At 42.4% G+C, this 26,541-nt stretch overlaps 1 protein-coding gene and 1 non-coding gene across 3 annotated transcripts in view; one reads left to right on the top strand and one right to left on the bottom strand.

Annotated features, from left to right (window-relative positions):
* Positions 1-26,541, bottom strand: part of HHAT (hedgehog acyltransferase) — a 346,612-nt gene that overhangs the window by 285,065 nt on the left and 35,006 nt on the right. For both annotated transcript variants that reach the window (XM_044267471.1, XM_044267470.1), the window contains exon 3: positions 16,427-16,494. In XM_044267471.1, coding sequence (XP_044123406.1) covers positions 16,427-16,494 — 68 coding nt within the window. The remainder of the gene's footprint in view (positions 1-16,426; positions 16,495-26,541) is intronic.
* On the top strand, positions 9,455-9,571 carry LOC122918906. Its single transcript, XR_006386693.1, has one exon. It is a non-coding gene; the product is annotated as a U5 spliceosomal RNA (small nuclear RNA).

A 26,541-nucleotide genomic window follows, 5' to 3' on the forward strand; every position in this document is an offset into this window, starting at 1 on the left:
CCTGTCTGCCTGCTCTGTTCCAGAAAGTCCACCACTCACCCAGCCTGCCCTCTTTCCCAGATTGGGGGGGGAAGTACTACAGTATATTTAGTATGTAGTAGGATACCACCCATAGAAAGATAAGTCAACTATCCTCAGAGAGGCTAAATATCATGCCCCTGGTCCAACAGCCAACATATGACAAAGCCTGATTTTAAAGTCCTAGGTCCTAGGCTGCAAAGTCCGGATTTCTGTGCTAAATACATAGAGCATAAAAATGGTTAAGATGGTAAATTTTAAGGTACAGCTCAGCATTCAGTCCATTGACACTGTAATACAACTGTAACCACCATCCAGCTCCAGAATTTTCAGCTAGAATGTTCAACTGCTTGACTCAATAGAGTTAAATCTGACAATTTCTGTACTTCTCTGGAACCTTGAAGGGAGGTTGGGTGGGGATTCCCATAGAGTGATTTGTACTATGTATTTGATAATACATAAACAATAAACTATTGTACTCTGATAGCCCCAGAAACAAAAATTCAAGAGTTTTTAAGTTCATATCCTGAAACAGATAGATACTCATAGGTAAAATCTGAGACAGTTGACGTGCTCAAGATCCCCCTAACCCAGTCAAAAGGAAAGAAAAGAAGGATTCTAGAAAGTGGGCTGAAAGGAGTGAATTCATGGCTAACAAAAGGGAACCATGAACATTCAGAAAAGCTGCAACATCTAAAATGCCGTGGGAGGGGCGCCTGGTGGCACAGTCGGTTAAGTGTCCAAGTCCTGGGTTTGGCTCAGGGCACGATCTCAGGGCGGTGATCCTTCAGGGTCATGAGATAGAGCCCACATTATGCTCCGCACTCAGTATGGAATCTGCTCAGAGTTTCTCTCTCCCTCCCCCTCTGTGTCTCCCCACCGGGTTCACGCCTCACGTGCGTGCACACTCTCTCTAAAATAAGAAAATAAAATAAAATAAAATATGCCATGGGAAAACAACCATCCTAACTAACCTTCTCCTCAAAATAAAATATTGGCTCTGTATGGCAGATTCTGCCCACTGGCTCAATCAACACTTTTCCAATCCTTTTCTAGTGTGACTTCCTAAATATTAGAAGTCACAAGGCAAAAAAAAAAAAACAACAAAAAACAAAAAACACAAAAACAAAAACCTATATTTCCCAGAATTCCCTGCAGCTAGCTAGCATATCTGCATGCACCCCAACTTTTGATGAACAAATACACAGACTCTGAAGGTGTAAGAACATAAAGATGTCAAGGCTGTGAGGCTCTCCTGAAAGAACAGTGGCAGAGGCCCCTGTGTCCTGCTGCAGCATCAGTGGACGCTCCAGGGTCCAGTCGGTCCAGAGGTGCGCCAGTGCCAGCGGCCCTGTGTGGCAGTTTCGGCTAGCGCACCACAGTACTATCTACTCAAGCTGGGACCTGTGCACCAGCCACAGTTTTGCTCTGGGGCTGGTGCCTGGAAGTTCACTTCATGCCTGTCCCTACAGTCCTTTCGACTACTCTAAAATCTCCTTACACCCCTGCTATAAATTCCTTTCTGCTTAAACTGACTAGTGTGGATTTTATGGTCTGCAATGGAATCTTGATCAACATACTTTGGAGGGAATTTTTCTTCTGATTGCAATCCAGCTCCCGCTGTATAACAGAACCTACTACAAAAATAATTTGCTTTGAAGAGCACTATTCTGAAATAAGTCTGTTCAGTGGAGGAAAATAAAATGAAGCAAGACACCAGCAGGTCAGTCCAAGGAGGTTCTAGAACTAAATAAGGAAGGCGTGAGTGTGTCACATTCACAAGTGCAAACAGAAAATGATCTACCTTGCTCACCAATCTGTATTTTTCATTACCAAAACTCTTTCCTGAGATAGAGAAAACAACAGAGAGTGGAATATGCTGCATATTACTGTTTTCCTTACCCTCACATCCAGCATTCTTTGAAAAAGGAAATATTACAGAAATACAGGACACTTTTGTGTATCTATTTCCTAAATAGCATTATGTTCAGATTACTTACTTCGAGACCATACTTAAGAACTCAGCACATTGAGCAAAAGTTCTCTCTGAACAGAGAAAATCTTTGTAAGATACTGGAATCGAGAAATGTTTTCCTGCATGTTCAAAGGCAGCAAGCTCACCATAATAGCTTATATATCTCCAGAGGAGAAAAGAAAAAGAGAGAGAGAGAGAGAACTAATTTGTAAGAATCCTGCACAAAAGAAGCACTGCTCTCTGAATGAACTCAGGCTAATGATTCATTTAGCAATTATTGGAATAGTTTTATCTTCCAACAGATGCTTTGCTATGTCTAAAATAATTTGAACTCAATTATTTTACTGCTCATAATTTCCAGAGACAAAACTCTTCCCCTAACCAACAGTTCCTCAAAGATAAAACATTTTGGGGGCACCTGGCTGGCTTAGTAGGTAGAACATCAGACTCTTGACCTCAGGGTTGTAAGTTTAAGCCCCGTGTTGGGTGTGGAGGCTACTAAAGAAAAAATTTTAAAGAGATAAAATGTTTTCACTACAAGGCTTTTTTTTTTTTTCTATCAATAAAGTATCTGCTTAAATGTTTCTGCCGGCTTGCACAGGTCAAGAAGATGCTCACAAGGGTGGGGATGCCATCAACAGGGCCAGCACAGGCCACAACTGTTCTACACTCCATCCTTCCCAGTCTCTCAACTGGGAAGTCCTCATGATCTAAGCCTCATAAATCTTCCCAAGGTATGATGGGAGCAGGGAGGTGTTCCACGGAAGAAAAGAAAACATCTCTCAAGATGACTTAGTAAAATCAAAAGACCTAAATTCTTCGAACCTCTTCAACTCTAACAACAATGTAAATCCAGTAACATTTCCTGGCTAACCCTTTCCTTATCTACTTCCTAGGAGTTGCTCCAGAGTATTCAAAACTTATGCATATACTTGATCAAACATGTATAGATTCTGCCTCGCTGCCTTGTCTAGATTTCTCCTTTTCTTCCTGAAGCTAACAAAGAGAATCAAATTTTTAAAAGTAAATATTACATTTTCGTATAAAGCCAACGGCACAAAAACTATATTCTTTTCCCCACACTTCTCAACTGGAAAAACTATTATTTTCTATAAGGTATATGGAGAAACGAGTTGTAAACCAGTAATAAGGCGATAAATAAGTTAGAGATCATGACCAAAAAAAAAAAAAAAAGTAATAGAATAGGATGGCTAGAGAGTAAATGATTTACATAAGATTTCCTAGCTATAAACTCTGCTAATAAATCACACATCCCATTATTGTCACTTCTCCTGAATACCAAAAAGACAAAGTGAGTCACAATAACATGGGAAAAAAAAAATCGCCCCCACCCCACCCCTTGGGGGCACTGGCCCCTAACATGGCCCTCCTACTCAGAGGATTTGCCTTCTGCTTGGGAAAGTTTGCACACATTAAAAACAACAACAACTAGTTACTATACAACATCTCTGCAGTGGGCAAACATGAACAAATGAACTCTGGGTAGAATCCCCAAATGTTAACACCCCCCAAGGCAGAAGGCCAATTAAGAAGATATGAGTGATAAAGGAGAAAAAAGAAAAACATTTTTGTCATATATCCAGGGGACAGGAGGGGAAGTCTTCATAGCCCCAGATATCATTCTTCTTTTCGAATTTGACACACGGCCTGAAAGACCAGGAAAGCAAGCAGAGTATGTGAAGGGTTCTCCCACACACGTTTTCCGTCTGTCCCCTTTGCACATCAGCTGCCCAAGCTTTCAAAATGAGACCACCCTGTGAAATAGAAAATACATATATTGGCCTCTCCCCCCAGTGCCTGCACAGAGCTCCTAAAACCCTTATAATTTCTTGTGATAAGAGCACTGGGAGAATTTTTTGTTCTAATACTTGGTTCCTGACACAGGGTTCCTAATTCCCTTGGAATTGTCTGGGTGAGGGGAGCACCTTTTGTTGTAATAAGGTGACTCTTGTTGGGCTCCTGGATGAGGGCTGCTCACCAGAAAGACCAAACCAGGATTAGAGGTTTGGAATTTTCCACCCCGTGCCCCATTCCAGAGAGGGGAGACAGACTAGAAATCAAGTGAATGATCTTGCCTATGTGACAAAGCCTCCATAAAAATCCCAGAAGTACCAGTTTCACAGAACTTCCAGACTGGTAAACTCGTGGTGGAACTGGGAGAGGGATGCTCCTGGAAAGGTCATGGAAGCCCCCACCCCTTCCCACAGACCTCACCTATGCACTTCCTCCATCTGGATGTTCACGTGGATCTTTTTTCATACCCTTCTGTAATAAACTCAAATCCCCCCAACCCTCCCATGAAGAATGACTAAAAACCTGGATGTAATTATAAGACAAACATAAGATTCTGAAAGATGGAAAGAAGAAAGCAGCCTGCCTAGAAAACTCGGGATTTGAGGAATGACATGAACAAAGTAAAATAACTCACAGATGGGATTCACAGTGGAGGTAGAGGACACAGGAAAGAAACATCAAACATTAGATAGGTCAACAGAAATTACACATTCTGAATAACAGAGAAAAATAGGCTGAGAAAATAAACAGAGCCTCAGGGTTCTGAGATACAATTATAAAAAATATAATGTTCATGTCACTGGAATCCTAGAAGGAAAGGGGGAGAAAATGTAGGGCTGAAAAAAAAAATAAGAAATAATGGTTACAAATTTCACAAATTTGACAAAAGGTATAAACTTACAGAGTTAAGATGCTGAATGAACCCAAATCAAATCAAATATACCAATTAAAAGAAAATGGCAGAAAATTTTTTTTAGGAAATGAGCCAAATCTACACCATCTGTAAAAATTTCACTTCAAATGTAACAATATGGGTGGCTGAAAGTAAAAGGACAGAAAAGGATACACCAAACAAAAGAAAGCAGCAGCCAGTATATTAATATCAGACCAAGCAAACTTCCGGTGAAAGAAAACCAGGATCACTAAATTATGATAAAAGGGCCAATCCAACAAGAAAATGTGCCAACCCTAAGTGTGTATGTACCAAAAAACAGAGCTGTAAAATCCATGAAGAACTAGCCGAAAAGGAGAAACAGATATATCCACAAGACTTCAACACCCCTCTCTCTCAAGAGTTGATAAAACTGCTAGTCAGAAAATCAAGGATACAAGAAAGCTTACCACCAACCAACAGGATCTAATCAATATTTATAGAACGTTCCATCCTACAGCATCAGAACACACATTCTTTTTAAGTACCCATGGAACATTCACTAAGATACATTATATCCTGAGCCATAAAACAACAAATTTAGAAGAATTTCATCATACAGAGTGTATTCTCTGACCACAATGGCATTAAATGAGAAATCAGTACCAAAAAGATAATGGGAAAATCCCCAAACACTTAGAAGTAAAGCAACATACTTCTAAATAACCTGAGTCAGAAAGGAAGTCTTGAGGAAAATAAAAAAATAGAACTGAATAAAACATGTAGGGTGCAGCTAATGCAAAGCTGGAAAAACATTTGTAACGCGACGTATGTACATTGGAAAGAGCCAATGTCACAAAACTCTAAGGCACCACCTCAAGACACTAGAAAATGAGCAAAATAAACTCAGAGCAAGTACAAAGAAGTAAATATAGATAAGAAACAGAAAAATAAAGAAAAATCAGTGGAACGAAAAGCCCGTTCTTTGTAAAACTCAAGTTCACAAATCTCTAGCAAATGGACGAAGAATAAAAAACACAACCCAAATTACAGATAACAGGAATGAAACAGAATATCATAAGGCTCCACAAACATTAGTGAGGCTAATAAGGGATACTATGAACAACTCTATACACATAAATTTGACAACTTAGATAAAATGGACTAATTCCTTGAAAATTCCACAAACTACCAGAACTCACTCAATACAAAATACAAAATAAATAAATAAATAAATAAAACCAAAAAAATTGAATTCATAGCTTAAAACTCCCTAAAAAGAAATCTCCAGTCCCAAGTAGTTTCACTGAAGAATTCTATGAGACGCCCGAAGACGTTCTCTTTAAGAGGGAAACACTAATTCATTTTATAAGTGAACACGAATGTGAGCAGGTGAAATCTGAAGTTAAAAATACTCAAGACTACATATAACTGTTCAAAATCGGACAGTACCAGAAAAGGAGAGAAGGGGAGGGAGGGAGAGATTACTAGAGTCCAATATCCCTCATGAACATAATCACAAAAATTCTCAACAGAATATTAAACAAATGGAGTCTGGCAACGTAAAGAAAACATCATACACCTCAACCAGGTGAGTTTATCCAAGGGACAGAAGGCTGGTTTGATATTGAGAAGTTAATCAAAGTAACCCACCATATTAATTTTTTTTTTTTTTTTTAGGATTTTATTTGTTTGTCAGAGAGTGCGAGAACACACAAGCAGAGGGAGCAGCAGGTAGTGGGGGAAGCAGGCTCCCTGCTGAGCAAGGAGCCCGATGTGGCACTAGGTCTCAGGACCCTGAGATCAGGATCTGAGCCCAAGGCAGATGCTTAACCGACTGAGTCACCTAGGCACCCCATGTTAACATATTCTTAATAAAGAAAATGCCTTGATCATATCAACTGATGCAGAAAAGTTATCTCACAAATTCAATACTCATTCATAAAAACTCTCAAAAAACTACAAATAGAGATAGGAACATCCTCAACCTGATAAAGAACATCTACAAAAAATATACAGAAACCTCACACTTAACGGTGAAGCCTGACTGGTTCAGAGTAAGAAAAAGACAAGGATGTACATTCTCATCACTCTTATTCAACATAATACTGGGAATCCTAGACAGTACAAATAAGAAAATGCAAGTTATACAGATTGACAATGAAGAAATAAAACTGTCCTGATTTGCAGATGACATGGTTGTCTTTGTAAAAAATCTCAACAAATCTATCAAAAAAGGGGGGAAAAACACTTCCTATAATAAATGAGTCTAGAAAAATCATAGGATACAAAATCAAAATATAATAGTCAATTATATTTCTGTATACTAGCAGTTAACATGTGGAAATTGAAATTAAAACTGTAAGACCATTTATAATTGCTCAAAAAAATAAATACTTAGGGGTGCCTAGCTGACTCGGTAGAGAAAACAAGTCTTAATCTTTGAGTCCCACACGTGGCATAGGGTTTACTTAAAATAAAAATAAATTTAAGTGTTAAGAAAAATAAAATAGAATACTTAGGTATAAATCTATCAAAATGTGTATGAAATCTGTATACTAAAAACTACAAAACACTAATGAAATAAATAAAGAGGTAAATAGAAAGATCTGCTGCCTTCGTGAGCTAGAAGATTCAACATAGTAAAAAACATCAATTTCCCCCAAATTGATCTAACAATTTAATAGAATTCCTATCAAAATACCAGCAAAATGTTCTGTAGATATAGAAAAGTTTTTTCTAAAACATACAGGGAAAAGCAAAGGAATCTGAAAAAGAATAAAATTAGAAAAATTACTTAGCCGTAATCAAGAGAATATGGCATTTGTGGAAAGAGCAATATACAGATCTATGGAACAGAAATGAGAACCCAGAAATAGAGCCATATGAGTCTGGCCAACTGATTTTTGACAAAGGTACAAAAACAATTCAATTGAGGGAAAATATTCTTTTCAATAAATGGTGCTGTACCAACTGGACATCCATAGTAAAAAAAATAAATAAATAAACCTTCACCTAAGTAATATAAAAATTAACTCAGGGCACCGGCTGACTTACTTGGTAGTGTGTGATCTTGATCTTAGGGTTGTAAATTCGAACCCCAAATTAGGTGTAGAGATTACTTAAAAATCTTTTTTTTAAAAGATTTTATTTATTTATTGGACAGACAGAGATCATAAGGAGGCAGAGAGGCAGGCAGAGAGAGGAAGTAGGCTCCCTGCTAAGCAGGGAGCCCAATGTGGGGCTCCATCCCAGGACCCTGGGATCACAACCCGAGCCAAAGGCAGAGGCGCCCCAAAAATAAAATCTTTAAAACAAGTTAAATCAAAATGGATCATGGACTTAGATGTAAAATGCAAAACTATGAAAGTCTGGGGTGGGGGGGATGAAAAATCCTTGGGCCATAAAACCAGACCAAGACTTCTTAAAAATGACACCAAAAGCATAATCCATAAGGGGGAAAAATAATCAGTAAACTGACTTTCTCTGAAAGACCCTAGGAGGATGAAAAGAAAGTTACTGACAAAAAAAAATTTGCAAATCACCTGACAAAGGACTATATAACTAGACTATACAAAGAACTCTCTAAACTTAACAGTAAAAACTAAAAAAAATCCAGGGAGAAAACTATCAAATGACATGAACAGTATTTCACAAAAGAGAATATTCAGATGACCAATAAGTGTATGAAATGATGTTCAACATCACTGTCAGGGAAATGTAAATTAAATCAGGAGATACCACTGCATATCTATCAGAAAAGCTAAAATCTGAGTATTGATAATACCAGATGCTGGCAAGTATGCAGACAAACTAAGCATCTCGTGCATTGCTAATAGGATCTCAGAACCATTCTGAAAAAAAAGTTTGGACAGCTCTTCGTAAATTAAACATGCATTCATCATATAATCTAGGAATCAAACTCCTGGGTATTTATCCCTCAGAAATGAAAACTTCTGTCCACACAAAAACCTGTAAACAGATATTCGTATCAGATGTATTCCTAACAGCCAAAAACTAGAAACAACCAAAATGCCCTTCAACAATGGAACGGTCTAACAGGCTGTGGTCCATCTGTGTCGTTAACCCTGCAATGAAAAGCAATGAACTACTGATACACACAACACAATCGGGCAGATCTCAAGGGCATTATGCTGAGTGGGGAAGAAAAACAAAAAAAGCCAGTCTCAAAAGGTTACATATTGTATGATTCCATTTGTATAACATTCTCCAAATGACAAAATTATGAGATGAACACCATGGAGTGGCTTCCAAGGGTTAGGGACAGGGAGAGCTGGATAGGTGTGTCTAGAAAGCAGCGGCAAGAAGGAGCTCTTGTGGTTCTGTATCTTGCTTGTGTTGGTGGCCAGGGGATAGCAAAGGAAAGGAATGGGACTGTACTCCAAGTCCCAACATACAGAAGGGATAAAACTGGAATTTCCGTGGTTGAACCAGGGTAGGGTAGAGAGACAGACTTCTGCTTCGCCCCCTAATGGTGGCTCCAGAAGGAGCCTTTCAGTCTTCAAGGTATTTGAAGACTGAAAGTGGATGACTCAAAGTTCTCATTTGCATACCCATAGTACCCTGCTTAGAATACAATCTTCTCAAATTTAAAAGACTATTTCTTCCAATTGGACATTCCTGACTATGAGAAGTTTACTTACAGAATTTCCTGTGTAAACTAAGTAGGGAGTAGCACTCATGGATAACAAGCCACCATCAGTAAACTAGGAGTTGCAGTTATAGGAGTACTGAGATGGGGCAGTTTTGAACTCATGCTCTGGTTTCTCTTCAGATCGTAAAAATCTTTCGCCTTTTACTAAAGATTTCCGTGGAGAGAAGCAATTCTGAGCCTTTTCAAATTTTTTGAAGCCTTGTCTTTTCACAAGGCTATATCAGCTGTTTTAATGTAAGACCTAAGTTTAAGAAGTTCTGCTGCACTATTTAATGGTCAGAGATGTTTGAAGCATACTATTGCTGGCATCTTCTGTGGTGTCTCTGAGACTATATCATGAGGCCTTGGGTCCCAGCACGGAATTGAAGGAACAGCACCCTCAGATCTTCCATCGGCTCAGTGATCACGATACACAGAAACACTGTTAAATGTAATGCCAGGGCCAATTTTCCAGGCAGGACACACAAATAAGGCCAGGTGTCCTGGTTGTATACAACTGGTATTCTCTTTGGCTTGACTGACGCTTCTCCCCTTTGTTAAAGGCATAGTGCATCATCTATGTCAGCTTGGAATTCTCAGAGGAAAGAAACCATCCGCTACTTTCCTGACCCCCCAGCACTTGGTACCCAGCAGTCTGGGCCACAAAGCAGTGGGTGAGCCAACAGTCACGTGTAAACTCACTGGTATGTGGCTGAGAAACATCTCACTCCAAACCTATATCCCCACAAGATCTCACTTAGCATTCATGGGGAACGCCCACCCTTCTCTACTCATCCCTCTCCACTCTCTCTCCCTCCCTCTCATATACACACACGCACACGCACATGATCTATTAACTTTGCAGACCTCAACTCTTGGTTCTAACTTCACCTTATTTCCCCCGGCTTTTTCCAGTGCTTTTGTAATGAAATAATATTTTCTATGAACTAGTAAATATAAGAGAGAGGAGGGCAGAGCCAGGGACTCGATGGCAAAGAGCTAATAAGCCAATCTGATGTGTACCCATTGGCACTGCAGATCCTGTTTTTCCAGAAGGCAGAGAATGACACCCATTTCCCTCCTCCACAGGAAAGCACTACCACATCCTTTTTCTCCTGTCTCACTGCAGAGCTTTCCACACCTCAAGAAGAAAATCCAGCAGGGATGAGACTGGGTAAGAGTGTACTGATGGGCAAGGAGCAAGAGTTCTTCATGTTAACAAGAGGGAATCAAGCCCAGCGTGTGCTCGGGAGCCTTCCTTCCATCACCAGCCTGCAGTCTCTTGGCCCTTCTATGGAGATTCTTCAGCCCACACTCTCTCTGCCTGGAGAGGCTGGCAGAGGGCACAAGAATCAGCCTCTGCTGGGCAGCCCCTCTGCGAAGGGGCAAAGCTGCATAAAATCCAATTTTCTGTTAATAGGGAATGGCTGAAAGTTCTCACGCACAGCCAAACTGCTTATTAATCTGCTCCCATCACACGGAGGGAGGCAGAGATATAATAAGAACACTGGAATCCTCTCAGAGGGGCTATGGCTTAACGAAAAGGAGGCAAAGCCTACACCCTCTAAACGTGCCAGAATGTAGACACATGCAACAAAGCCAGTGTTGCTGAGGCACCATGTTCCTTTACCACAAGCCCCCAGTGAGACAGGCATGTTCTCTCTGATCCAACAAACACTACTGGACACCAACTAACTGTCCGGCAGGGGAGGCCGAGAGGAGAGGGCCTCTGAGACCTCAGACAGGGAACTGTTAGAGAACAGAGGTTCCTGAGAGAGTCCTGGGAAAGGAACTCATAGGAGAGAGAGACTAATGCCAACCAGAGGTTGGAGCAAGGGGAGAGGAGTCAGGGAAGGTTCCCTGGGGGCTGTTCCCCGAGCTGACAGGCATGCACACCAGTCTGCAGGAACGGTCACGTGCAGGAAACATCAAGGCGCCTTCAGGGGATGTTACTTAGCAGCAAAGGGTGACCGCATGGATCTGAGGTGCTGACACAAGGTAGGGTCAGCGGACAGATGGGGCTGAATGTCAGCTAGGGAGTCTGCACTTCATACCCTAAGAAATGGGGAGCACGAATGGCTTCTGAGTAACATTATGAGACATGAACTCCAGGGATGCACAAATCTGGAATCTGGTAGGACAGGGGTGCAGAAGAGACTAGGTAAGGGAAGGTGCAGGGTGGGCAAGGCAGGAAAATCACGAGGGTCCTGAAAGAGGCCCCAGAAGAAACGACAGTGGCCTGACTCCCTTCAGTAACTGTTCACAGCCTTCTGAATAAAGTCCAGACTCCACACGCGGTGCCCAGAAGCCTTGGGGGTCAGGCTCTATCTCGTGCCATCCCCCCGACCACACCTAGCCTCCCAGCCCAGCTGTTCTCGCTCTTTCTCATCCAGGTCCGAAAACATGCTATGCTCTTCACCCACCTTTCCCCATGGTCTCCCTAGACCTCGGCTGGAATTGCCATGAGTCCAAATCACATGCCCCTGCAGCTTCTGCATGTCCCACAGAGGGCTGCGTCACCCGCCCCAAGGTCCAATCCTCAGCTTCCCCCAAATTCAGAGCCCAGGGAGGAGAGAGACTGGGCCCAGAATGTCCCAGCCTCCCAGCACCCAGCCCATCCCCTGGAGGCCTCTTACACAGCAGGCACTCAAGGAATATTTATTCAGTGAATCAAACAGAGCTTTTTTTTTTTTAAGTATTGAAACACGGAGCAATTTAAAAATGAGCTGAATCTTAAAAATCTGTATAGGCAAACCTTGAGTGCTAGAAAATTGTCTGTACTTTAGAAAAGTACCTCTTTTCTCTTCACATTCAAAGACTTAAGTGATCAAGCTTCCCTTCTCTGATCTTGTCTTCCTCATCGTTCTGACAGGCACTGAAAATTCTTCTCTGATTCTACTTCTGAAAGAATGTCTTTTTCTACAAAGATCCCCCCATTTCAGAATCTGCCGCAGGAGGGAGTGTCCTCAGGAAAGGAGGAGGAGTTGATTACATGTAAAATTTTTCATAATACATTAGGCTTTTGAGAGCTCCCTTCGGTAGCAATCCCCATCTAGATTTAAAGGCTTCTCTGTAGAATATTACCTGCTTGCCAGAGAAGGGGAATCAGTGAATCTTAGCTCTGAAACAAGGATGTTTTCCACGGGGGGAAAAGCAGAATTACCCCCACAAAAACACACCTTGGGCGTCCGTTCTGCCCCAGGCACACACGGGCTGGGTGCTCTCCATCCAGCATCTCCATCCCACAGGCTCCCCTTCCCATGCTCCGGGTAATAAAACTGAGGCTCAGAGGAGGTAAAGTAGTTTCCAAAACCCAGTAAACTGCATTGTGAACTCAAGTCCATCTAACTCCAAACCCGTGCTTTTTTTTTTTTTAATTTTTTTTAAGATTTTTAAAATTATTTATTTATTTGACAGACAGAGATCACAAGTAGGCAGAGAGGCAGGCAGAGAGAGGAGGAAGCAGGCTCCCCGCTGAGCAGAGAGCCCGATGCAGGGCTCCATCCCAGGACCCTGGGATCATGACCCGAGCCGAAGGCAGAGGCTTTAACCCACTGAGCCACCCAGGCACCCCCCAAACCCGTGCTCTTTCCGTTATGCCAACTACCTTGTATCAGAAATAATAAAAGAGAAAAAAATTCACAACACTACAGCCCAACATAGAGCTTCATTTGTATCGATGTGATTGTGACCCTGTCTGGAAGCAAGTTTACCACATCGAGCAAGGCAGACAAGAAATAAAGTTCCCTTTACTGATTGGGACCACGAGCCAAAAAAACTAACATGGGAAAAAGACAAGGGGACCACCAAACACCAAGACAGAGAACGGTCAGAACTGGAAAGGGACCAGGGCAGAACCCACCCCTGGCCACCCACAGGTTCCCAGCTCGCACCCACTCTAGGGAGCCACCAGAGCCGCAGAAAGGGGCCCTTCCAAGCCAGGGAGAGCAGACACTGCCAAGGAGGGTGCGAAGGTCCCAGCATACAGAATGGAAGCAATCAGTGGGGGCCCCACACAAGCTCCCCGCACCACATCAGGCGTCTCAGCAAGTGCCGTCGGCTTTATGCCAAAGAAATTACCAGGCCCAAAGGCATTCCTGATGTGGGCTATAACCCTCCACTCTAACATCATCAAAAGTTGGAGGGCTGTGGTCATCCCATATGCCCTTCCCTACCCTCCAGCGAAGCTTCACCTTGATCAACATGTCCCTGATACCTCCTTCCCTTTCCCAATCACGGAGAGCCCCTCCAGAACAATTCCTCTACTGGTGACCTTGCCAAATCCTATGACTCTGTGGAGCCCAGGGGTCCGGAGCAGTTTGTGGAAGCCTGTGCCACGGTGGTCTCTCCCTGCTCTGACTATAGACACCGTCCCACTCCGTGTACCTACACATCTCTCTAGATGCAGGTAGTACAGATGTATTTTTCTCCAGTGTTACAACTTGGCACAGTGGTACTCACTCTCTCCTACAGTTACCTCCAACCAAATACTCACCTCTTCTATTCTAGGCCCTAAAGATACCAGATTGATTAAATCCCAGCCCTGTCCTCGTGGCACTCAGTCTAGCTGAGGACGGATCATATAAAATACAACCGGAAAACATATTTCTCATTACAGGGCATGAGACAATCCAAAGCACAATAGCACATCACCCCATTCTCTTCATATCACTTAGCTCGACCTGTAGCTGTCAGGTTTGTTCGTTTACTTACCTGCGATCTGTCCCCATTAAAAGACAGTGGGACAGGAATCTTGTCTGTCTGGTTCACTATTGTGTCCAGAAACATACTCATTAAAAGTAGTGTGTGTGGAAGGGGATAAAGAGAGAGGCAGGGAAGTGTCAGGAATGATGAGCACTAAACCCAACACAGAGGTCCAAGCAATGCTTCTGTGACTGGGTCAGACGTAAAGAGGGAATATGGACCAGAAAGGGAAGGGGAGAGAAAAAAATCCAGAAGAGGACACAGGCCGAGCAAAGGAAACAGCAGGTCAGAAATGGCAGAGGCTGTTTGGGGAGAGCCCCTGAACACGGACCTGGACCAGTTATTCTCAAAGACACCTGTCGATGCCGGGAGACATTTTTGATTGTTGTGACTTGGGTCGGGAGTTGCTGCTGGCCCACATTAGGTAGAGCCCGGGGGGCTGCTAAATTTACATCCTACAAGGTACAGAACAGCTCCCTGACAACAGAGAGAATTATCTGGTCTAAAATGTCAGTAGTCCTGAGTTTAGCAACTGTAACATTTAAGGCATGGACTGGGCAGAGAACATTAAAGCTTTCTTTCTAATGTTCACAATTTCTACTCTCACCAAGTATGTTCTTTTGATTAGAATTTAGAGCCGGATAGCATTTGCTTACCACCTCCCATAACCTTGAAGAAAGGAAATATATACCAAGGAGTGTCCAGAACCTGTCAGGCCTCTGTACCAGCTGAAATGAGACTCTCAGCAGGTATCTGTGAACTCCCTCGCGCTGCACTTGGCCTGGGTCTGTTCTATGATCTTCATCAAGGACACAGTATCAATTACCCTCACCTACTGACTATACACCAAGACTCTTCATTTTCCCTCTAAACTCTAAGATTCCAAACTACCCACCCCATTTGCAAGGGATGAGATGTAGAAAGATGAGGACAAGAGGTACTCAACAGCACCAGATCGGTGGATGGATGGGCAGACAAACAGAGGCATGGACAGAGATTTTTCAGAATGGAAAGGACTGAGTCTGTAGAGCTCCAAGGGCATGTATCTGTGCTTTACGCACTTTTCCATGAAGGCAGGATTGTCCTGAATGTTGACACCCCCAGCCCCATGCCCTGTTATGAAGAGTGGAGGAGAGGCGGGGTCTTTGCTTAGCAAAGGTCATTTCCCTAGGAATCTACAGCCTTGGCAGGGAGTCAAGCAGCTAGACTTTGAAGGAGTGGTGACAGGAGCTAGGAAGTCAGCAAAGACAAAGCCCCTTTGTCTGGAAGTAGCACACACAGCAGGACGGAGCCTGCCCCTTGACAATGAAATCTGCAGCAGCTCCAGAACTCGCTGGGGCCTGACCCTCTGTTCAGCTGCCTGTCCTGCCTTGCAATGGCTTCTCTTCTCAAGAGCTAGAAGTCTCTTATGGCTTCTCTTCTCAAGAGCTAGAAGTCTCTTAGTCTAAAATGGGTTTGTTTATTTTTGTCTCTGGCAAACAGTTCAGTATTGTCTGAAATGCTTGAATTGTAACTATAAGAGGGAAGAGAGAGGAAGAGAGATAGAGAGACAGAGAGATCACCATTTTATTTCCTGTTGTAAGAGATCCAACAGTAAAACATTCTGAAGAGTAGATCTCAGACACTCACAGGGGCTATCTCCTGCTACATCTCAAATTCTACCATGACAGAAGTTTCCCAGATTTCCTCATCTCTGAAGTGGACACAATAGCATCCACCTTACAGTCTTACTAATATCCTAAAAAGGCTTATTTAAATCATAAATATTTACAGATGGATGCAATGAATGAAAACTCAATAGCATCCAACTTCTCAGGGAAACTTCTGGTGGACAGAACAGCAAAAGCCGGGAATGGCACCACTGCAGGGCAGGAGTTCTTCCCAGTCCCACACGATCATGGGCCTTCCGTCTAATACAGTGGCTCCACACAGAGCCAGAGCTGGAAAGATGCGACAGTTTACCCTAGAACGTCAAAATGGAAATTGAAGTAAATTTGCTGCAATTCTAAGCAAGACCAGCAACTCTCACAGTAGAAAAATATCAGCATAGGCAGTGCCCAGATAGTAAACGAATGATTTGTAAGTTGCATGTTTGAAACTTGGAACGAAAGCATTATTTTATGTCCCAAGCCAGCCCACAAACACTGATTGAACTTAAAATACTTCTGGCACAACACATACTTAGAGCGAAAACAGTAAAAAGCAATGTTCTGATATCACTTTAAAAATCTATCAAAATAAAAAAATTAAAATTAAAATAAATAAAAATCTATCAAAATTGCTTAGAAAAATAAATACACAGCTCATCACTAGCCAAATACAATAGTAATATGAAATATTGAAACCAGGTTTGAAAACTGAGAAGCTTTAACATTTATCCACTGAGTACCTTCTTTAATCCTCCAAATAAAGTGCCAATCTCCAGGGCAAACTGCCGGTCCAGCTCCTCTTCATGTTCTGACAAGAAAAACAGTGTTTCATTAGTCAGTTTTATTTAAAACTGGGTTGGTTTAAAAGGAGAGGCACTAAGAGAAATTGGAATATGTTCTGGAAAAGCTGTCTGTGGACTGAGCTACAAACATGGAGACATGTCAGACTCCTTGACCTTCTGCTCTAGTTTCCTGTGACCGAAGTTCCTGGAAATATAGAGTGGGGCTGATGGAAACGTCCCCTTCAACTTGTAATAAAGGTTACAAATGGAGAGGGATCAAGACACAAAGCTTCCAGCACCAGGAACCAAAGGTGGAATTAGTGCAAATACCTCACCTCTATAGCTGGTGAAAAATTATTCTAAACAGATCACACCACAAAATGACAGTGATCATAGCCCCATGATATGCACATAATGCTAACGACATTATAAAATGAAATCCTATAATAGTAATAAGTATACAATTGGTTTAAAACTAAAAGTATTAAAAAAATATTCATTCAAATACTTGCTGAGGGTGTGCGATAACCAGGCACACACTGTGATATACCAGAAATGAAACAAAACAAGATTGGCATGACCTTTGCCTGGGACTCCTGATACCCCAGGGAAGTGAGACGAACCAATAATGATAAATTGCAACAGTGCTGATGCAACGCCAAGTAAGGAAGGAGGAGTGCTGAAGTGCCTGTGCAATGTCCCCTGACCAGCCCAAGGGGAATGGATGGAGCTCAAAAGAGTACACTGAACTGGAGAAGAAGCCTGGGGCATCTTCCGCATAAGGGTAGCGATGCAGCCACCAGAATGTCTGAGCTCACCCTAAAAGGCACAGGGTGCACAAACAAGGCAAAACCAATCCTTATCAGACCAACAAACCTAAAAAAACCACAGAAGAAACAAAAAGGAACTTCCCAGAAAGATGGCGGGAAAGCCAGGAGAATGTGTAGTCATTAAAGGATGCTGGTTTCACAGCGGGATCCAGGGACAGAGTCACACACTAGAGGAGCCCCAGCATCCAACCACGGGCAACACTGCCCTGGAACAACAGGAAAGGGTGGGGTGGTGAGCACCAGCGCGGGGCACCACATGCACCAGCTCCAGGGCAGAGTCCCACTGCATCCCACAGGGTGCAGGGGGCGCTGTGGAGGTGTGGGATTACAGCCGGGCTCTGGTTCTTTCTGTTACAGCGGCGCGCAGGTCACATTGTGTGCTCAACGGTGCACAGACTCAAGTTCCAGGGAAGAGCCACAACCTCCAGAAACATCAGAATTGTGCAGAACTGAAACGTGGCAGAAACGTGTTTGGGTGGTTTTGTTTTTGTTTTTTGCTTCTTTTTTAAAAGAGTAGGTTCAGAAGCAGTGAAATTTACATGCGAAAGCAGCAGACTTCCTGAAACTGGAACGCAGCTCCCTCTAGTGCGAAAAAGGAATCCTACACAGGAGAATAATGACACCCTGTCTGGTGTCCGCAACTGAAAGGAAGGCACAATTTTAAAAAGTAAAAAAAGATGAAATTAATTTTAGTATCTTTTATTTCCACACAGAATCAGTATTAAACAATTACGTATGAGTCATTTTACATCCCTTTTTCTTACTAATTCTTCAAAATCCAATATACATGCTATCCTTAGAGCCCATCTCAATTTGAAGAGGCTATGTTTTAAGTGCTGGGACAGCTAATGACTACAGTATTAGACAGCATGGCCAAAACCAAAAATCTTCTCTCAGGTTTGGAGAATTTTTACAACTCGCCCGGTCTGATTTCTTGACACCAAACGCTACACAACATCCATTCTTCTTTGGAATTCCTGGTCCTGAAACGGTCTTAAGTTAGCTGAAAATGCGTGGCTACGGAATTTGGTTGCTAAAGGAGAACGGCAGCTGAGAACGTGTAGTGGGAAATCTTTCCCCAAAGAGCTTCGGCCCTCAGAATGTCTCTGCTGCGACCTTTCATTAGAGAGCCCATATTCTCACTCAGAGCAAGAGCTTTCATCGTAGCTCACACACACGCAAGCAAAAGGACCCTGCAAATGGAGAGAAGCCTTCTTTGCCTGAGCAATTTTCTCCACACCACGCAGGCCTGACTGTTGGGTGAAGCGAGCTGCTTCTTCGAGGTGCCCTGGTTTTATTTCCCAAAATTCAGCGCTCCACAAAACTGCCTCGGAGCACAGAAATGAAGCAATGTCTGTTGATGAGACCTCATTACTAAATCAGCTGTTGATTCTCCCCACTCCAACCACCACCCAACAAGAGGATACATCAAAGCCCCATTCTACCTACTGAGTGAGAGGATTTGCATTTTAATCGATGCCAGTGAGCTGTGGTGGTAAACCAGTTACTTGGAAGTGCTAACTAGCCTACCCCTTTCGCCCTCAACATTTTGATAGGAAACCATTTCTGGGGTGGGGTGGGGGTAATCAGAGGGCAATAATCGGGAAGGGGAGGAAACACACACACACACCCTTGTCTGACACAAGCCACTGCCAAGGACCAGCACACCCAATCATGGCTTAACATGTCCTGCTGTTTCTATGCATTTGAAAAATTCCAATCAGCTCCTACTGATTCTTTATTTCTCTAAGAAGCCGCCGGGTACGACAGACTGTGGCAGTAAATGAGCAGAGAAAGGGAGCAGAAAAGATGGGCTTCTCCAGATAAGAGAACTGAACGATAACCAGCTCTCACAAATTCATATAAAAGGTCGTATAGAAGGATGAGAAGGTGCTGGTTTTCCTATAATAACTCTTGAGAAGTGGCTCCCCACCCCCCAATTCCCATAAGGGAATGAAAAGTTGATGTAGAAATAGCCCATGCAAAAGCAAATCATATATGTAAATAGGATACAAAGTGACATACAACATAAAAGGCCTTCAGATCTCCTAATAAGGCTGCTGTCTATTACTCATCAGTGGGAATTCTGGGGTCTATCACTGCCAGCCACCAGGTACACGATCTGCATGGGAGTCCTTAGGGCTCCAGACTGAGATGGAAACACTCCAGCAAAGAGGAAACCATAAGCTCTGGGCATATTCTTTCGTGTTTGACAGAGCGGCAGGGAGCACTAGCTGGAGGAGTAAGGAGCTGCGGAGTCTAATGCGGAGGGTCGCTTTCACACGCCCTCCAGCTCAGGCCCTGTCCCAGGTCACTGTTCACTGTGACAAGTTTACTACTGGTGTGAAGAAAGTCGACTAAGGGTGGGGAGCCTGGGTGGCTCATTCGGTGATGCGTCGGCCTTCTGCTCAGGTCATGATCCTACGGTCCTCCATCAGCGGGAAGCCTGCTTCTCTCTCTACCCTACTGCCTCGCGTGCTTGCTCGCTCTCTCTCTGGCTCGCTCTCTCAAATAAGTAAAATCTTTAAAAAAAAAAAAAAAAAAAGTCAACCAACAATCTCCCGCCTTGAGGGCCAGTGTCTGCATAGGAGGAGAAGGCCTACGTAAGCCGGAGAGGAAGGAGTGGGCCAGCAGGCTTGGATTCCCAGGAGGAAAGCCGGAGCTCTAACGTTTCCTGTGACCCTGGCCACAGGTGACCAGGGAACAGGGGGAGCCATAACATGAAGCCCTGCCTAACAGATCCCTCGGAGGCCGCGTGTGACACACACTATCCATGCAGGCCATCAAGCCAGACTGCCCAGTCCTTGGGAGGTCCGTGGGAGCTATGCCCTTGGGTCCTTTCACAAAAGACCTGTTAACTGAAGAGCCCCTCCCATGGTTCCAAGGGCAAGGCCACCTGTTCAAAGACAGGACCAGGGATAGCCTCCATCCCCCCCAACCCAATGCCGCCCACCCTGAACTGGGCCCTCCAGAGTTGCCAGCTGTCTTGCAACCAAATTCTCTAGTCACAAAATCAAGTGGGAAAAGTTACCTCTTGTTTACAAAGCCCGCCCCTCATGAGAGGTTAGTGTGTTATGAACACAAAGAAGAATCTAAACGCACTGTTGTCTCCTTTCCTTATAAACAAAGACTAATGGTAAGTGACAACAACAGGGGCGTTTAGGAACAAACAGAAGGTAGAAGGTGAAAATGTTCAACTACAATTGTATTCCACTTTCAGAACACCTACTATATAAACACAGAACTTGGACATAGCAATTCAAATAAATCATTTGTTTGTAGTTGCTTCAATATCGGGGCTTCCCTGTGCTACAGAGTTTATTTAGAGAAACATTTAACTCTGCTCACTCAAGATTTTTAAAAATAAAAATAAAGGGTCTGTGAAATGGAAATGCAAATTTGTGGAAAAATACCACTCTGTTTATAAAAATGTCCCCAGTATGCAAGTTTTCAGGAAGAGAGCCAGGGCATAAAACTTGAACCTGGGCTCTGGAAAAGCCAAAAGAATCTAGCATGGTCTACTGTTCAATGGAGAGTAATTGTCATAAAAAAAAAAAAAAAAGTAGAATTTATAAATAAACCCAAGTGATTGCTGGGTTTTTTTGGTTTTTTTGTTTTTTTTGAAAAAGAGAAGAAATCCACTAAGTAGACAAAACCTTTAGTAAATTCCCTAAAACAGAAAAAATGAGACATGGGTGATTCAAAACATTATATGATCTACAACTGGATGTTCATACATTTGAAAATTTCACTGCAGAGGAAAAATGTAGGGGCGGGTGGCTGCCTCACACAGCTCTTGATCTCAGGGTTGTGAGTTCGAGCCCCCACATTGGGTGTAGAAATTCCATAAAAATAAAATCTGAAAAAAAAATTTATATATCTATATCTCAAACTGACTTAAGAAAATCTAAATATAGGGGCGCCTGGGTGGCTCAGTGGGTTAAAGCCTCTGCCTTCAGCTCAGGTCATGATCCCAGGGTCCTGGGATCGAGCCCCACGTTGGGCTCTCTGCTCAGCAGGGAACCTGCTTCCTCCTCTCTCTCTCTCTGCCTGCCTCTCTGCCTACTTGTGATCTCTGTCTGTCAAATAAATAAAATCTTTAAAAAAAAAAAGAAAGAAAATATAAATATTACCTGAAATAACTAAAAGGTACTGACGTTTTCAGTGAATCTATTTCCAAACACTCCATGCCTAGACCAGACAAACTTACAAATGAATATCAAACTTAGAAGCTCACATCTTGTGCACTATTTACACAGTTCCATAGCACACACAAAAAATTCATTTTATAAAGTTAATGCTGATGTTAAAATCTGATGAAACAAAAAATAAAACTACAGGCCAATGAATCTCACTTAGAAATTAATAATTTATAAAAACCTTAGAAACAAGCAGTTTATTTAAAAATACCATAGTCATAGGTTTGTTGTAGGAATCCATATAAGCCATACTGGAAAATGTATAACTTTAAAATATGTCAACAACTTGATGGGCACCTGGGTGGCTCAGTGGGTTAAAGCCTCTGCTTTCAGCTCAGGTCATGATCCCAGGGTCCTGGGATCAAGCCCCAAATCGGGTTCTCTGCTTGGCAGGGAGCCTGCCTCCCCCTCTCTCTGTGCCTGCCTCTCTGCCTACTTGTGATTTCTGTCTGTCAAATAAATAAATCTTTAAAATAAAAAAATATGTCAACAACTTGAAAGGGAAAAACTTTGCAATCATCTGAATAGGTGCTTTAAAAATGAATTCAACATTCACTGCTGATTTTAAAAATTTAGTTAAAGGGAGCTAGCCAGATTCCTTATCATAATTAAAAATTAAAAAAAAGAAAAAGGCAAAGTTTATTCAACTTTTCAGTAATGGTAAAAACAATATGAGAAATTCCATTAAAATTAGAATTAAAGGGGCACCTGGGTGGCTCAGTGGGTTAAAGCCTCTGCCTTCGGCTCGGGTCATGATCTCAGGTCCTGGGATCGGGCCCCACATCGGGCTCTCTGCTCAGCAGGGAGCCTGCTTCCTCCTCTCTCTCTGCCTGCCTCTCTACTACCTGTGATCTCTATCAAATAAATAATTAAAATCTTTTAAAAAATTAGAATTAAAATAAAAATAGCATTCTTAGGGCAACTGGGTGGCTCAGTGGTTAAGCCTCTGCCTTCAGCTCAGGTCATGATCTCGGGGTCCTGGGATCGAGCCCTACATCGGGCTCTCTGCTCAGCAGGGAGCCTGCTTCCTCCTCTCTCTCTGCCTGCCTCTCTGACTACTTGTGATCTTTGTAAAATAAATAAATTAATTAAAAACCTTAAAAAAAAAATAGCATTCTTTCCCAACTACTGTATTGTTCTACAAGTCCCAGCTAAGCAATAATAGATGAAGCAAAACCATTAGCGTGATCTGCAGATATTATCTAAACACAAAAATTAGGAAAATCAAAAATAAATAAATGGAACATTAAGAGAATTCAATAAATTGTTGGAATTTAACATACATAAACCAAAATAAATACCTTTAGATCAGAGATAATCAGCTACAAATTATAGGAAATATAACTGGAAAATTTCCCAATCATAAAAGGGAAAAAAAAAGACTCAAATGATCTGAATAGGAATTTTAACAGGACTTGTTATGAAGAAGACCAGCAACCTTTACTAAGGGAAATAACAGAAGACCCTGAATGAATAAAGAAAAAAATACCATTATCTGTGGATGGAAAACTATAATAAGAATACTAATTATTTACAAATTTCTAGGGTTCCTAGAATTCTAATTAAAACGCAATGAGATTTTTTTCAGAACAATTTCGTATATGTATATAGAAGAATAAACCAGTAAAAATAGCTAAGTGAATACATTATATGTTAATAAAAAATAAATTAATTAATAATAAAAAAAAAAAAAGAATAGCGGGCGCCTGCGTGGCTCGGTTGGTTGAACGACTGTCCTCCAGCTCAGGTCATGATTCCGGACTTCCAGGATCTCGTCCCACATGGGGCTCCTGGATCCTTGGGAAGTCCGCTTCTCCCTCTGACCTTCTCCTCTCTCATGCTCTCTCTCACTCATTTTCTCTCAAATAAATAAATAAAATCTTAAAAAAAAAAGCAATATTTATTTATTATCTATTTATTTATTTATTTATTTGAGAGAGAGAGAGCACGGAGGAGGTGGTCAGAGGAAGAAGCAGACTCCCCGCTGAGCAGGGAGCCTGATATGGGACTTGATCCTGGCACTCCAGAATCATCACCTGAGCTGAGGCAGTTGCTTAACCAACTGAGCCACCCAGGTGCCCTATAAGGCATTTTTAATTAAAACAGTGCAGTAATGAGGTACGAATTGATTGAGAAATCCACTGATATTCTCAGAAAAGAGAGCTCCCAACCCCAGGATCATGACCTGAGCCAAAGGCAGATGCCTAACCGACTGAGCCACCCAGGCACCCCAAGAAGAAGTACTACTGACACAACCTTCCTGGAGAACAGTCTGGGGAAGTCTATCAAACACCTTAAAAATATTCATGTAGTTTTACTCTGCAATTCCTCTTCTAGAAATCATTCTTCTGAAAATCCTTCTGAGAAAAGCTCTCAGGTATGACACAACAATACAAATAGATTCCTTACAAAATAAGTGCGCTACACATTCAACTCATACAGCTGGAATGAAAAGGAACAGAGCAAATCCAAAGAAACGATAAGAAATAATAAGAGCAGAAATTAGAGAACAAAAGGAAACAACTGAGAAACTGAACAAAGCCACAATCTGGAAAGATTGCTAAGCTCTCTGACACAACTGATCAAAGCAAAAAAAGAGGAGGAAGGGAAGGACAGAGACAATGTAAAACAAAATACACAGTAAGAAGAAAACAAAACTACAGAAACAAAAAAAACTTAAATACGAGTATTATGAACCACAATATACCAATCAAATGGAAAACCTACATAAATTCATAGAACCCTGGAAAGCTACAAAATGTCAAAATAGGTACAAAATGAAATAAACTTGAATATAAATCAACAAATAATTGAAACAGTAGCCTAAGACTTCCCCTCCCAGCTGCTTTCCCAGGTGACCGCTAATCACTCAGGTTTTCACTGATGACAATCCGACTCTTTTCCTTTCAAAAATTGCATCAAACTGATATGAACACAATATATGGGCTTTTTTTAGGTGGGAGCATTAATTCTTTCAAGGTTACAGCACGGCAGATCTCATCTTTCCTCAGGTTCAGTGTACGCAGAGGAACATAAAAGTGTCTCTACATCTACCGAACCACAAGGGCGTCACCTTGACCCAGCAGGTCCAGATTAGCCACCACGCTGCAGAGCTCAGGGGAGCAGTCCCCAAGCATAGCAGATCACCACCACCTCAAGCCAAGTATTTCCATATGACTTAGACATGTTCTACACCTGGTAGAGTCGGAAGGAAGAAAGGGTGTTCTGTTCAGTCCCTGCTGTGAATTTAGCAAAAGATTCCATTGGATGAAGGCCATTCAAGTTAGACTGCTGTCCCACATGGCCCAACAGCCCTGCCTCCCCAGACAGAGAGCAGTGAACAAGACGCCTGCTCTGCGCCCAGAGAAAGCAGCCGTGCAGATGCCCGCTGGTGGCATTTCACTGAACAGGTAGGTTTTGAGCCTGTAATATGTTCTAGACACTCTATTTGCTCCAAATACAAACATCCCAAAAAAAGTTTACAGAAGAGACAGTTTTCCCAGTGACCTACTTCTATCATGCGGCTAAGTAGCACTTTTTCCGGAATTAGACAGTAAGACATGGAGCCAAGAAGACTTAACATTGCACCATTAAACACACTTTGGCAAGACAGGGGGATCCAGCTTCCATGAGCTGAACTGGCAAAAGTATTAGAGAAAGAAGACATTTCTTGGAGCAACCTGAGAAACACTTTGGCACTGACATTTAAAGGAAAAACAGAGGATGAAAGAAGCTTCGGGCTAGGGAGTGGTCACTAATAAGTCCAACAGCATGACAGCCTCTGGATCAGCTGAGGTGCAGAAAAGCTTCCTACTATCCACAGAAGGATCCCCTCCCACCCCCATCCCAGCAGCCAGCGTGACACAGAAAGGAAACATTTTATCCCAATTCTTGGATAAAATTTTAAAAATTTTATTGTAGAATAGACAAAAGGGCCTCCCCTTTTAAAGTGAGGTGCTTTAGTAATTATCAATAAATACAAGTGGCAGAATAGAACAAGATGCTGGGTCTCGAGTTGGACACCTCTGAGTTTAAACCCAGTTCCATTAGAACTTACTAGATGTGGGACCTTAAATTCTTTCAATCTCTGTATCCTCATCTGGGTGAAAAAGTACAACATCCATTGTGAAAGACTCCTAGGATGGCGGCCATAAATTCCACTCACAGGCATGCTGCTCCGGCCATAAAAAGGCTAGACTGCTCCCCCTGAATCTGGACTGGAGCTATGATTTGCTTTCACCAATAAATGAGACAGAAGTGAACTGTACAACGTCCCAGGCTGAACTTTAAGAGATCTGTAGCTTCTGCTTTTGTGCACTTGCAATACCCCTTCTTGAACCCAGCTGTCCTGCTATGAGAAATATAAGCCATGTGGAGAGTCATCCAGAGAGAACCTCTGCACACTAGGTGACAACTCCCCACTGAGGTCTTGGCCAGCCACATGAGTGAGGCACCCGATGACTGTAGTCCCAGCTAACACCACACAGAGCAGAAGACCTGCCCTGCTGAGCCCAGGAGAGGTTTGTTCAAAGGACAAAGACTCACAAAAATGAGTTAGTGTAATCCATAACATCAACAAGCAAAAACAAAAAAACAAACAAACACACACACACACACACACACACACATAAAAAAACCACATGGTCTTATCAATAGAGGCACAAAAGCATTTGACAAAATCCAACACTCATTTACAATTAAACACTCTCAGCAAACTAGAAACAGAAGGGAACTTTCTCAATTGGATTAAGAAACCTACAGTGAACATCAGAACAACAGAATGGTCAGAAAGCTTTCCTACTAAGATCAGAAAAATGGCAAAAGTGTCCCCTCTCACCCCTCCTTTTCAATATCATAATGGGAGTCCTAGTTAGTGCAGTAAGAAAATGAAATGAAAGGTATATAGAATGGAGGGTTCCTAGACAGCTCAGTCAGCTGGGTATTTGCCTTCGGTTCAGGTCATGATCCCAGTGCCCTGGGATGAAGCTCCCTTTCCCTCTGCCATTCCCCTCAGCTTGTGCTCTCTGGCTCTATCTTTGGTCAA

Source organism: Neovison vison, chromosome 10 (genome assembly GCF_020171115.1).
Source record: "Neovison vison isolate M4711 chromosome 10, ASM_NN_V1, whole genome shotgun sequence".
NCBI lineage: Eukaryota > Metazoa > Chordata > Mammalia > Carnivora > Mustelidae > Neogale > Neogale vison.